Source organism: Plasmodium cynomolgi, chromosome 10, assembly GCF_000321355.1.
Source record: "Plasmodium cynomolgi strain B DNA, chromosome 10, whole genome shotgun sequence".
NCBI classification, from domain to species: domain Eukaryota; phylum Apicomplexa; class Aconoidasida; order Haemosporida; family Plasmodiidae; genus Plasmodium; species Plasmodium cynomolgi.
This window is the reverse complement of record NC_020403.1, coordinates 110,957-123,933: the sequence shown is the minus strand read 5'-3', so window position 1 is coordinate 123,933 and position 12,977 is coordinate 110,957. Positions and strand designations below refer to the sequence as shown.

Genomic DNA, 12,977 nt, shown 5'->3' with positions numbered 1-12,977 from the left:
TTCTTCTTCAGCTTAAGTCATTTGTTCTTCATTTTAATGCAAATGTTGCGAGTTCGTTAAGTTTGGTTCTTTGTCGAAAGGCGGGGGGAGGAGTTTTCGCTTTGTCATTTTCCCCTGCATTTTGCGCCAAACATTCGTACCTTTAACGCTTTATTTTCGCATTATTATTTTACTTCGACGCGTTCATTTTTTCACTTTTTATTTGGCCCCATTTCTCTATCTTTCATTTTAATGTCATAAAATTCGCATATAAACAATTTACGGGATTGGCAAACTGTCCTTGTGTTGGCGAGCGCCGAAATTTTCCTGCGGGCTGTTGAGGAGCTCCTCGAAGGGGCATAAATTTGGCCAACGCACGAACAAACGTGCAGCAAAAAAAGGAACCTTTTTTTTTAAAGCGAGAAAAGGCATATTTGACTTTAAATTAACTCCTTACAATGGCATGTACATAGCGAATAAAAAGTACACAAATAATAGGGGCAATTAAAAAATCCGATACAAAGCTCACGTTGTAGAATTTATAACAGTGACGGCGTAGCCTAATGGATAAGGCGTCGGTCTTCGGAACCGAAGATTGCGGGTTCGAGTCCCGTCGCCGTCTGAAAATTTTTTTTTTTTCTAATCGTGGGAGCAGCTTCATGTACTGATTAAGCGCAGCGCGTATTATCCGAATGTATATGTTTGTGCTGTTCGTTTTTTTCATTTGTACAAGCGTGCAAAGTACACAGGTAATTTTTGCGCTCCTTGAGTATAAAACTGTATACGAGGGAAGATCCCAGTTAGGGGGAAATAAGCTTTGGCAATAAGAGTTTTTTTTTTTTTTTTGACCTGCATGTGTCAAATAGGTTAGTGCAAATTTTCCAATTTTTTTTCTAAAGCGGATTACATTCCTTTTCAATAGAGAACGATACAAAAAAATACATATGATTATTTGCCTCGGTGGGAAGAGACCCCACGTCGTGAGGAAGCCAAAATGCAACCTACAATAGGGGGATAGCTAAGTGACTATGGGGGCTTATGCGTAAGATTGGGTTCGTTCAAGGATTCCCTTCTTTCTATGTTTGCACGAATGTACATTTTTTTTTTTTTCTCCTATACGTTTTAAGTACTGGTCATCTCGATTTAAAAATAATTTACATTGTAGAATGGGAATGCACAAGGGACAGAGGAGAACATAATAGGAAATAAAATAGGGACGACGAAAAGGGTGTACATCTCTTGATTTGTTTTCCCCACTTCAGCTTCGAGCCAGTTTGTGCGCGCATCCATTGGAGCGAACATACCATTATGGAATTGTCCATCGTGTTGAAAAAGAAATGATAGTGTAACGCGGAGAGTAAACCCAATGGAGGGAGGCATAAGAGTTGTAGAGGCTAAAAAGAACTGCACATGGTTAAGAGGCACACAAAATGGGGGTCACAGGACGGATATATAAACGAAATTTTCTGTGCGCACATGCTTGTACAAAGTGAAGGCACCATCGAAACGGATCATTCGTGGAGACCATGCGGAAAGAGACTGTGAAACGGTTGCAACAGTCTGTTAGACCAAATAAAACCATGCTGCGCATTTGCCCTATCGAATCATTTTATTTGGTATGCTCTCATAAAACGATGCTTCCTATTTTTGCGTGTATGAAGTGGTGTCCCTATGAACTGCGCAAAGTCACGGAACCGACCAGTTGACACTTATAGCAAACAACATTTGCGCAGTTCACATGACGATGATGTAATTTTCTTTGTAGATTTATCTCAAAATGTGTGATTCACGTTTTTACGCAAAAAAAAAAATGAAGCAGACAAATCCGGGAAGAGTAAAATTGGGCACCTGCAGGACGCCCTTCCATTGTTGGACATCACGTTCATTTATGACGATGTACAATGGGATTTATTGCAGAGGGTGATACAATTGTGGAAACGTCTTAGCGTAGACATGTGCACATGAGATGAGTGGAGAATTTTCCTCGTAGGTTATGCACTTGCAAAGGCACGCTATAATGTAATTAGAAAAAAATCGCCAAGAGTTGCCGTAAAAATTACTATTCAGATTTGTTCACAAAAAAAAAGGTGTACTTTAAAAAAAAGGGGTCTCCAAATAACATGGATGACAAGGCTCATTTGTTCTTTTTCGTCTTTTGTATTTTGTTTATAAATGCATAGACGTCTTCATTGTAGACGTTCATTTGCATGAACGCGTTTGCCTGTGGGACGGGGTTCGAACAAGGGGGAGCATTTTAGTGGCGGAGAAATGTAAGAAGGGCACTGTAAGCAGGTGGTGTAGGGTGGTATCGGGCTATACCGGGTGGTGTCGAGCTGTATCGGGTGGTCTGCACCTCCAACACGACGCGCTTCCTACATCGCCGCTGCGCACATGAATTACCATCTTCTGGAGGGGCAAATAGGACAACTGCTTAATCTCCAGGAGAGAGAGCCTAAATAAATGCAAAGAGATGGAGGAGTACTTGCTCATCCGCAGTCCTCCGAAGGCAGTTATCAATTTGTACGTACTGTGCACATCGGCAAATGAACTTTTTTTCTTTCCCAAATGGGATTGCACGTTATCGAAAAAGAGGGTGCACATGGTTAAATATTGCTTCGACGAATTGTACAGATGTTCATCGTAGGTTGGTGCGTTCTTCTCAATTTTGTTTTTCCCATTGGGGGTCTGCACGCTGGATGTTGAGGCAGTTTGAGACCGAGCAGCTCCCTCATCAGCGATTTCCTCCGAGTTCCTCTCATTTTGCCATTTCGCTATGAGTTCATTCTGCCTATTATTTTCATCGGACGCACGTACGTAAGCCTCTGACAGAGCAGAACACACATTGGCTAGCTCTGAACTTTTAAACTGCTTTAGAAAGATGAGTGCTAATTTGGATAGACATATGAGCAAGTCATACTGGAGCAAGCAGTTCCCTTTAATTAATGAATAAATTATTGAGCATACCAAGGTAGAATTTATGTCTTTACTCATATGTGTTATTAACAGTTGTTCCATTTTGTCTGTGTCCAAGGAATGGTTATTTGAGCTGTTAGAGTAGTTCATTTTGGGTACCTCGGACGGGGGGTTGTTTCCGCTAGGGGAGCGATTCTCATCGAGATGTTTCACTTGGGTGTCACCCTTATCAGGGTTAGGATCCTCATTTGGATCGACACTTTTCTGTCGTTTGGTTTTACCAGATAAAGTTGAAGTCAAATGAGACGTCTCACTGTAATGGTCACTACAATGATTAGCGTGAGGAAGTTCTTCCATCCCCAACGTTCCCACCGGTCTGGTCAAAAAAGGGTATGACTCGTTCTTTTCGTCATTCATCGTGTGTCCATTAAAGCTGTTAAGATGTTTATTTGAATTTAATTCATTCCTTGTTGGTGGTTCCTTTGAGGGGCTCTCAATTTGGATGTGCTCCCCCGAATGGAGACGACAATCCTGTTTGGCGCCCTGCTTGGTTAAGAGGTTATCCACATAACTGCAATAATATTGGTGATTAATTAAAAGGTATAAAATGGGGAAGAGCTTTTCTGATGTGGTCCTTTCTGGAGTTAAATTGTAAACCCCCATGGCCTTTTCGATCATTTCTGCGTACTTGTGATCAGTGTATGTTATAGAATTGACAGTTCCATTTTGTTCCAGAAATGGATAAGATGTTGTAATGAGCGAGTAAATTTTGCGGCTCAGTTGGTGGAAGAAATCCTGTCGGTGTTGCGAACTTTTTGTATAGGCCTGCAACAACATGGACAACTCCTGCAGGGTGTAGTCCTGAATAAATACTGCGGCAGTATTCCAGATAGACTCTAGAAGTGCATTATTTGATAAGCCTATATTTACGTACGCATGTATAATCATTACGATCTGTTTTGGTTCAAAAGAACTCAAAAGGAGTAAACTATTTTGAGTTATGATGTGAAACAGTTCCTCATGTAGCACACATGCATTATTAAACGAGTTTGCTAAAACGCTCAAATGTCTTGGTTTGAGCAAATACGATTTATTTATTAATTCTTCTGCTATGCGTATGTATAATGTCAAAAAGTTTGCCTCTTCTGCACTTTTAAATTTGCTGTACGCATTTGTTAGGGAAACCAGCTGATCTATGGAAAAGTACGCGGCTTTCTCTTCAATTTTGTTCTTCAAAAATTGAAACAGTTCTTTGTTCAAGTGGTTAACCCTGGCACATGCATTCGCCACGTAGTGAATCGAATCGGGACACCACACTGAATCAGGGTATACACCTGCGTCTCCCTCATGGGGGTCTTCCCCGTGTGAACATTTCCCAATAAGATATGAGCATATCTGCTCCACCACATTTCTGATGTAAAATCTGTTAAAGTTGTACAAGGACGACAAGTAGTTACAAACCAAGCATAAATTTTTGAACTCAAAATTGTTAATTTTTTTCACTATGTCTGCACACAAGAGTTTGAATTTATTTTCATGCTCAGGTAGTAGCTTTAACTTGGCAAAAGCGCACAGTACATATAAAGACCCATACTGAGAAAACTTCATATTTCGCCTAAAATAATGTTGCAGTAGTGTGTTGACCATGCATGGATCGTTCACTTTGATTTTGAGGAGGCACTTGAGGATGATTCCTATTTCGCATGAATTGAACTGACCAGAGTGCTCTTTTATGTTGCACTTGATAATATTCAGGACGTCTTTTTTTTTTCTTCTTCTACTTCTGCTACTTCGTCTACTTCTTCTTCCATTATTTGTACTTCGTTCGTGTCTCCCCCCCTTTTTTTTTTTTTTATTTCTTTGATCGTCCGTTTTGCTACTTCTGCTCAACTCGATGCAGTATCGCATTATGTTCTTCACAACTTCGTTCTTCTTAGATGTGTTATGGTTCAATATAATTTCGGAAATGTTTCTATGTAGGCTGCTATATTCTTCTATTTCTAGTTTGTTCTTTTCTCTCATCGCGTCGGCCATGTCAAAGTACACCTCGTCAATCATTTCTAGGTGACTCTTCTTTTCGCTTTTTGTTCTTGGCTGGTGAAGTTCTCCAAATCTTTTGGTCACCGTGCTGTACAGTAGGTAGCCTTTGTCATTTTTCACTTTGTTGAGTAGTTTACCCTTTAGGGGGTTAAGAAAAAGGGAAGTTACACTCATTTTTTGGTATCTACTTCAGCGGTAGGACGTACAAAATCTGTGGCTTCGCTTTTCATCTTGCTGAGAGGGTAACGGCCAATTTGTTTTGACCCCCTTTGCGGAGTGGAAACGCGGGGGATATGGGCTCATCAGTCGAGTGAGGTTTCCCCTCTACAGTTGGTACTCTGCAGATGTATATAGGTGTGAAAGTTTATTTTTCGAGGGGGCACAATCGTTCTTTTCGACCACATAAGGTGGGGGGAAGGTGGGTGTTTCTCTCAGTGAGTTACCGTCACGCGTAGAGGCAAAACAGCAACAGTTTGTTGCTATACGTGTGATTCGATAAGGAAACAACAAATTATGATCAATTCGCCCATCTTCGTTTGTATGCGCTTAGGGTAAAGGGAGCACCTTATGACGAGTAAACCTTTCACGAGCTGGCTGCCGCGAAATGGAAGCGGCGTCCCGTTAAATTAAACACAGAGAAGAAACCTTTCTATGCTGCTAACGGATTTGCCTTCAATTGTACCTATTTCTAAACGGAAAAGAACTGCACTGCGAGGGGCACTTCGTTGGCTAGTAAACGGGGTGCACATGAATATGCCGTAAATTTTGGGACATTTATATCCCATACGCTTGAGATATTTTGTCCCCTTTTTGCACAAATTGGGTGGTTGAATATTCCACATCAGCAAAACATTTTCGAGACACCATTTAATGCGCGCCTCGAAATTTTGCATGGAACGGATTCATAAACGAGAAGGGAGGACCTATGTGCCTGTCAAACTGTGCTCAGATGTTACAACCTCGGGGATTGATTTTGTCCCCATTTTTCTTTTTCGCAGAGAAATGGTTGTATCGGTGCTTACCCTTGTTTTACCGCTTCACCATGCGGTATATTTTAATCGTTGTGGAGTTAATGTATAGAGGAGGCACTTTTGTTAACTCATTTCTTATCCACATAATAGGAAAAGTGAAAAGAGGAATAAACAAAAAAAAAAAAGGAGGAAGGACTCCCAACTGGGATGATCCCCCTATTTTGCAAGCGTTCCATGAGCTGCCATTTTTTTTCATAAAGAGTTACATGAAAAAGGAAATCTTCGAGAACGAAAAATGTGATTAAAAACGTGGGAGAACAATTCATAAAGGGAAATTTGTAAATAATTTTTTCATCCAAAATTGTCTATGTTTTTACCCCACTTTTTATATTTGCGCCATTGTCAGTGGGCGACACTTCTCTACATGTTAAGACTATTTTTCCTACTTGCGCAGGCACAAAATGACGTCCTTTTCAATGCGCGAAATGTGAATGCTGAAAAAGTGGAAGAAACGAAACACACATGACGGGAGTTCTTACACTTTCCTAAAAAATTTACGAAAGTGAAAATGTCTTACACATTCAGGGAAAGTACATCCCGAGAAAAAAAAATAAATAAAGTGAGATCATATTTTTTTTTTTTTCCTGAGGGAGGGAAAAAATACTTTTTAAGCACACCACGCAGTATGTCCTAAGAATTTTCCACTTGGCAAAAAAAAAAAAAAAAAGGAACATTCAAAATGTCATTTTTGCTTTCGTGTAATTAAGTGGCACCATTTTGCGGGCGTTCTAAATGGCTTCTTTTTTATTCTCCATAAATTTTCTCACCTTTTATTTTTCTCCTTACTTTTTTGAATTTTTTTTTTTTTTCTGCCCTTTCCGCATGTTTCCACCCCCTTAGTTTCCCCAGCTTGCAAATTTGTGCAAAATTGCACATTCCATTTTGCTGCCTAAGATTGCGCATTTTTTTTTTTTTTTAAATAAATAAGCCCCTCACACGTAAACATGTGGATATATGTGCATATTTTTTAAGGGCAAGAATTCAGCTGGACTTGGCCAAGGACTTGCTAATCGCAGTAGGCTCTGTTCATGTGTAAGGCGTAAACTTTTTTTTGGAAATTATTTTGAAAAATAATTGTTTTTTTCCCCCTTTTGAAGATGCGATGATACGTCATCTGGATTGATCATGCGCATCGTTTAATTATAAATTTGGCACGTAGTAGCACTCGCGTCTCACTGACTTGTGGGGAGTACCACGTAGGAGTAGCACTCGTTAGCAGTGTGTTCTTCTATTTACAAGACCTACCTCTCTATTTGGGGATCCTTCCCCAGCGTATCAACAAATTGGACGTGCAGAGTGGCGAAATAGCCAAAAATAGAGAAGAGAACCACCACCACCACTACCCTCTACAGCAGTTACCTCCTTGTAACATCATGCCCCCGTCGTGAGAAAAAAGATGGAAACACGGAAGGGACGCACAAGTAGTGACTTGAAGGGGGGGACAAAAAAGAGTGAAACGAAAAAATGTTTTACAAAGCAGGGGACATCCTCCGTAGGGGTTAACCAAAAAATGAGAAAAAATTCAAACGGTGGAGAAAGCAAAAAGGGGAAACATTTCTCAGAGAAGGAAAATAAAAATTGCAGCAAAAGTGAGAAAGTGGAAAAGGCCTCAATGGAAAAGGCCTCAATGGAAAAGGCCTCAATGGAAAAGGCCGCAATGGAAAAGGCCGCAGTGGAAAAAGCGGCAGTGGAAAAAGCGGCAAACGATGTTGACAACAATTTAAGTTATAAAAAATTAAGAAAAAGATTGAACAATTTAAATTATAAGGGGTCCTTATGCCTGTCCTGCACACCATTAGTGCAAATAATTTTTGATGATCTGATTCAGGCCATTCAGAATTTTCAAAAGCTGTCGGATAAGTATGAAGACTCGCAGAAGAGATACAAAGAGTTGGTAAATGAGACGAGAAAGAACAACTCTCATTTGGAGACAAAAGAGAGAGGGGATGGAAAAATCGGCAGCAATTTGTTCTTGAGCGGGGAGTACGGAGAGGGGGACGACACGCATGATCAGGTAGGTGCTGGAGTTGTCCCTAATGAGTCAAGCCAAACCGCTCAGAATGAGCAGAGCCTATCCGCAGCATCCAAACAGTACGAATGCAAAATTTCGGAATTGTGCAAACAAGTGGAGGAGGAATGTAAGTTGAAAGAGAACTATATGAAGGAAAATAAAAAGTTGAAGCTCACCTTGGAGATGCTACAAAATGAGAAGAAAGGAAAATTTGATGAATCCACGGAGGACGTATCTGGTGATGACTTCTCTTCCTTTAACAACAGAACGAAATCATTTGACGATTTTGAAATTGACAAAATTAAGAAAAAGGAAAAGAAGTTATGTCAAATGGGAAGCAGCCTAATCAACGAACACACCATATCGTTAGGAAAAGAATTATCCTACTACAAGAATTTATGTAAAGAGTTCAAAGTGGAGATAGACCGCATGCGGAAGGATAGCGATGGTGAGGGAAAGAATGGGGAGCATAATACTGACGGGCAGCCACAGGATGGGGATCATCTCACAGAGGGAGAAAACAAAAGCGGTTCTACGGGGCAAAATGGGAAGGAATCTCCCGTTGGGGCCGAACTCCTAGTGGAACAGAAAAACACAGAAATAAAGTACCTGAAGAAACGATTAAGTGAGTACGAAATTGAAATCAGAAAATTGAACGAACTGAGGATGATCAATGATATTAAGGAGCAGAAGGAGTCCAACGATGACGAGTCGGCATGTGAAAGCGCTCCAAGTGAACATCTCAACAGGGAGCTCACGATGTGTACCTTCGATCCGGATGGGGATACCCTAAGTGGGGATGTGCAGACGAAAAATGGAGGCTCTGTGAGGAAGGACAGCGACTTAAGTAAAATGGTAAAATCGAGAAACAGAGAAATTTATCATCTCAAAAATAGGGTAAAACTGTTGGAGACGGAATTGCAGATGAAGAACGAGGAGGAGAAGAAGTATGAGAAGCTGCATCGGGTGGATGATAACAGAGGTGGGGAACTTCAAAAGGATAGGGCCTCCAACGTGAGGGATGAAAACCGATCGGATAATTCCAGCGAGGGAGACGAAGCGGTGATGAAGCGAAGAAACCTTGAAAGAGAACTACACGAATTGCACTCCGTTTTGGAAACACTGAAAGTAGAACTGAAGGAAGAAAAAAAGACGATAAGTATGAGAAGAAATACAGTGAGGAAAAAAGCGAAATTGCCATTCTGAAAGAGGAACTAAAAAATTTAGAAAAACAAATAAAAGTGAAAGAAAGTGAATTTAATCTGAACAAGAATACCATAAATAATCTGAAATTAGAGTCAGCCGAATTTAATAACATCATGTCTTTTTCGAACGAAACGAAGAAACACTTGACAGAGTATATTCACAATTTGCTAAATAAGTTGAGCGAAGCAAATGACAAAATTGACGAGCTGAAGGATGGAAACATACTACAAAAGCAGAAAATAGAAGTCTATAAAAATGAAATAAAAAAGTTAAAGGAGGATTTGATAGATTCCAGCAATCAGATAGACGAATTCGCATCCCTATTGGATAAAAAGGATGAAGTTATCCAAAGTTTTAAGGAAAAGCTAGAAAATGTGAACAAACAGTATGGAGATCTCACCATACAATACAATGAAGTGTTAAAGGAAAATAAAAATTTACAGATAACGAATTCATCTCATAATGCCAACAGTACCTTAATCATTCAACAATTACAGCAGGAAATTCACTTGCTAAATGTAACAAATAGTCACTTGAAAAAAATCGAAGATGACTATAAAATTATTTTACAAGAAAAAACGATAATAGAAGACGCAGCAATAAAGATCCAATCGGAATTGAAAAAGTCCGTTGATAAAATTAAAAACTTAGAGACCTACATACAGACGCTGTCAATAGAGATTGCCAACTTGAAGGCACAAAGGGATGATTCACTAGATGCACTCACCAAAGTAGCCATCGACAAAACACAATACGAAAATGAAATCATACAAAGCAAAAGCATTATACACGATTTGAGGAAACAACTTAGCGAATACGAAAACAATGTCAAATATGTCCAAAATAACATTAGCGAAATAAATAAAATGCATCTGCAGAAGGAGGAACAAGAAATTATCTTAAAAAATGAAATTAAATCGTTGAGGGAAAATTTAAACGAAAAAACTATCAAGTTGGAACTCCTCCAAGAAAAGGAAAACAAATTCGAACAGAACACCATGGCGTATAATGAATTCCACATGGAAGCGCAGAAGAAATATAACTCCTATGAAAAAATGATTCAACGGTTGAAGAAAGAAATCGACGAGCTGACTATAAACAATAATGATAATATTATCATTATCGAAAAATTGAAAAGTGAGTTGGACACTCATCAGAAGAATAACGTGTGCGATTTTTCGAAGACATTTTTTCGTAGCGCAGAGGAGTTGGTACGTGTTGGTGGAGTTGGTGCCCCTTCCGAAAAGGATGCTCACATAGACAGGGAGGGATTCCCAAATAGGCATTCAGAGAGTGACCCCGCAAGGGAAGAAAGGAAGGAAGAAAAGAGCGGCACACCGAAGGAAGGATTCTACCAACTGAACTGCACTAATAATGAGAACTCAAAAGAGGAAAACGAAATGTATGACTACGATGACGACTTTACCATCTTTATCAACTCGAATAAAAATAGTTTTGGCAAAAAATATAAAAATGGCACAGAGGATAGACAAGAAATAAAAATAAGGGACGATGAGGAAGATGGAATTATAGACAGCCTGAACGACCTGCTCGATGGAGAAGGGGTTAATGAACTCAGTTTGACCAACAAGAAGATGAAGGACGATGCAAGCAACCTAGGTGACAGCAACGAAAATGATCACTACGATGAGAAGTTAGATTCTATGGGAAGAAACGACAAATCAGGGAATGACCAAAGGCTGCAAGAATCCGAGAGCTCTTCCAACAGTAGAAGTTTTAATATGGATTTCCTCTCCTTCAGTAAGAAGGACAAAAGGAAGAAGGGTGCGACAAGGGGAGGCCCGAACCGGGGCAATGATCAATCGACGGCCACATTGAAGGGGCTGACTTTGTCAGCTCTAAACAGCGCGAGTAACAATAATAACGACGGCGGTAAGAGCGGAAGTTGGAGGAAGGGAGGGAAAAGCTCCCACATCGGTCGCAGTGGAAGTCGCGGAGGGAGTAGCAGCAGCAGAAGCAACACTAGAAGAAGCAGTAGAAGCAGCAGCCGCGCCACCGTGCCCAGGGACAAACTGCGCGACAACCTGGACGAGTACTGCGGAAGCGAAAACTCCTCGTCCTACCTGGGCAACCACGACGTTTCCCTGTTTAACAGCTCCAAGATAAAAGATATTTTCAATTTGAAGTCGATCAACAAGGGGGCTAAAAATGGCCACTCCAAGGATCAAAACAAATTTGTCAGGGGAATGTCCCAAGTGAGCGGCACAAATAAAAACAACACATACGACATAAATGGTAGTAAGTATAAGACGGACAAGAGAACCAGGAAGGAATCTTACGAAGATATCCTGTTCGACTTTAAGCGCAATTGGTCTCTGAGGGAGGACGAGCCTAGGGGGGAAGTCACCAGTGGGGGAGGTGCAAGAAGGGGTTCGCAAAATGGTTCAAAGAGTGGTCCAAAAAGTGGTCAAAAAAGTGGTCCAAAAAGTGGCCAAAAAAAGGATCCACAAAATGGTCTAAAAAATAACCCACCGAATGAATATCGTGGGGACGACTCGGACTCCCCCCCACATGATAAAACATATGACCAAAAGGAGAAAACGAATAAGATAAAAAATAGACAAATTGGAAAGGATGATTATCGAACTAAATACCCCGCGTACAACACCGACGAGGATGATGAGGCGGACAATTATGTGGATGTAGAAGGGAGGGGAAAAGATAGTAACTATCGAAGAAATCAATTACAAAAATCGAATTATGACACAAAAAATTTAAAAAATAGCGCAGATTATCCTTTGAAGAAGAAGGCATCGCGCAAAATTACTACACTGCAAATGTCCAGCAGTAAGAACAAGTTTAAGGACTATCCAAGTGGAAATAAAAAAAAGAGTGACCTTGCTGATTATAATTCCCTAATGAGCACATCAAGGAATAAGGAAAGCAACAGGGCATCCAAAAACTTTATTGGTACACGTGGAAGAACAAACGAGGGAGACAATGGCAAGGACGATTATAACGATGACGAAGGGGATAAAAGGAGTTACAATTTTATTTCTCAAACGAGTTACGAGGCTAATAGTAACACTAGCAGCATCCTGCTTGACTCAGTCAGTTCCGACTTTGCACAGAGTAGCAGCGTAGACCAGTATAACCATTCTGGTCAAAAGAAACCAAGTGAGCCATTAAATTATTTAAATTTCAAAAAGGAGTCAGATTATAACAACATTTTGTACAGCTCGAACGATTCGCATATTTTGAGTGGAGCCAATAGATTGGGAGGGCCAATCTCTTATGGCAAAAATGGAGGGGGAGAAAAACATGGAAGGGTCGACAAAAAGGACATGGTAGGAACAACCAGTGATAGCAGCCCGAATGGCAACAGAAAAGAGTTGATAGATAGGGAAGAGGGAGGAAATAATTCCTACAGAAATATGAGCTCCCCCTTTGGAGAAAAAATCAATAACAAATTTGAGAAGGCACACATCAAGGAAGCCGACGTGGAGAGTAACCCTAAAAAGGAACAAATGAATAATAACCCCCCAAATAATCAAGATCTATACAATAAATATATGGGCGTTTTACAAAGTTTAAAGAGCGAAGAAATGGATGCATCTGTGAACACAACGAATAATGTAACCATCGATTTAACCAACGACTTTAGCAAAACGCAGGAGAATTCCACCTCCATTTTGTCGTCCTCCAAAACGTTGCAGAAGGATAGCGTGTTTAGCAATATATCCAAATTTAAATTTAATGAAGAGTTGCACGAGTATAATTGTGACCCCCTAACGATTATCAAACCGATCGAAGATTCAAACCGGGAGCCATACTAA

At 40.2% G+C, this 12,977-nt stretch overlaps 2 protein-coding genes and 1 non-coding gene across 3 annotated transcripts; 2 read left to right on the top strand and 1 right to left on the bottom strand.

Annotated features, from left to right (window-relative positions):
* The first annotated feature begins 528 nt into the window (after window positions 1–528).
* On the top strand, window positions 529–601 carry PCYB_101225. Its single transcript has one exon. It is a non-coding gene; the product is annotated as a tRNA-Arg (tRNA).
* A 1,512-nt stretch (window positions 602–2,113) lies between these two features.
* PCYB_101220 (hypothetical protein) lies at window positions 2,114–4,539 on the bottom strand (the record flags this gene model as incomplete). Its single annotated transcript, XM_004222671.1, has 2 exons — window positions 2,114–2,200; window positions 2,380–4,539. 2 exons carry the CDS (start codon window positions 4,537–4,539, stop codon window positions 2,114–2,116), a joined length of 2,247 nt encoding a protein of 748 aa, XP_004222719.1.
* A 2,934-nt stretch (window positions 4,540–7,473) lies between these two features.
* On the top strand, window positions 7,474–12,977 carry PCYB_101210 (hypothetical protein; the record flags this gene model as incomplete). Its single annotated transcript, XM_004222670.1, has 2 exons — window positions 7,474–9,133; window positions 9,184–12,977. 2 exons carry the CDS (start codon window positions 7,474–7,476, stop codon window positions 12,975–12,977), a joined length of 5,454 nt encoding a protein of 1,817 aa, XP_004222718.1.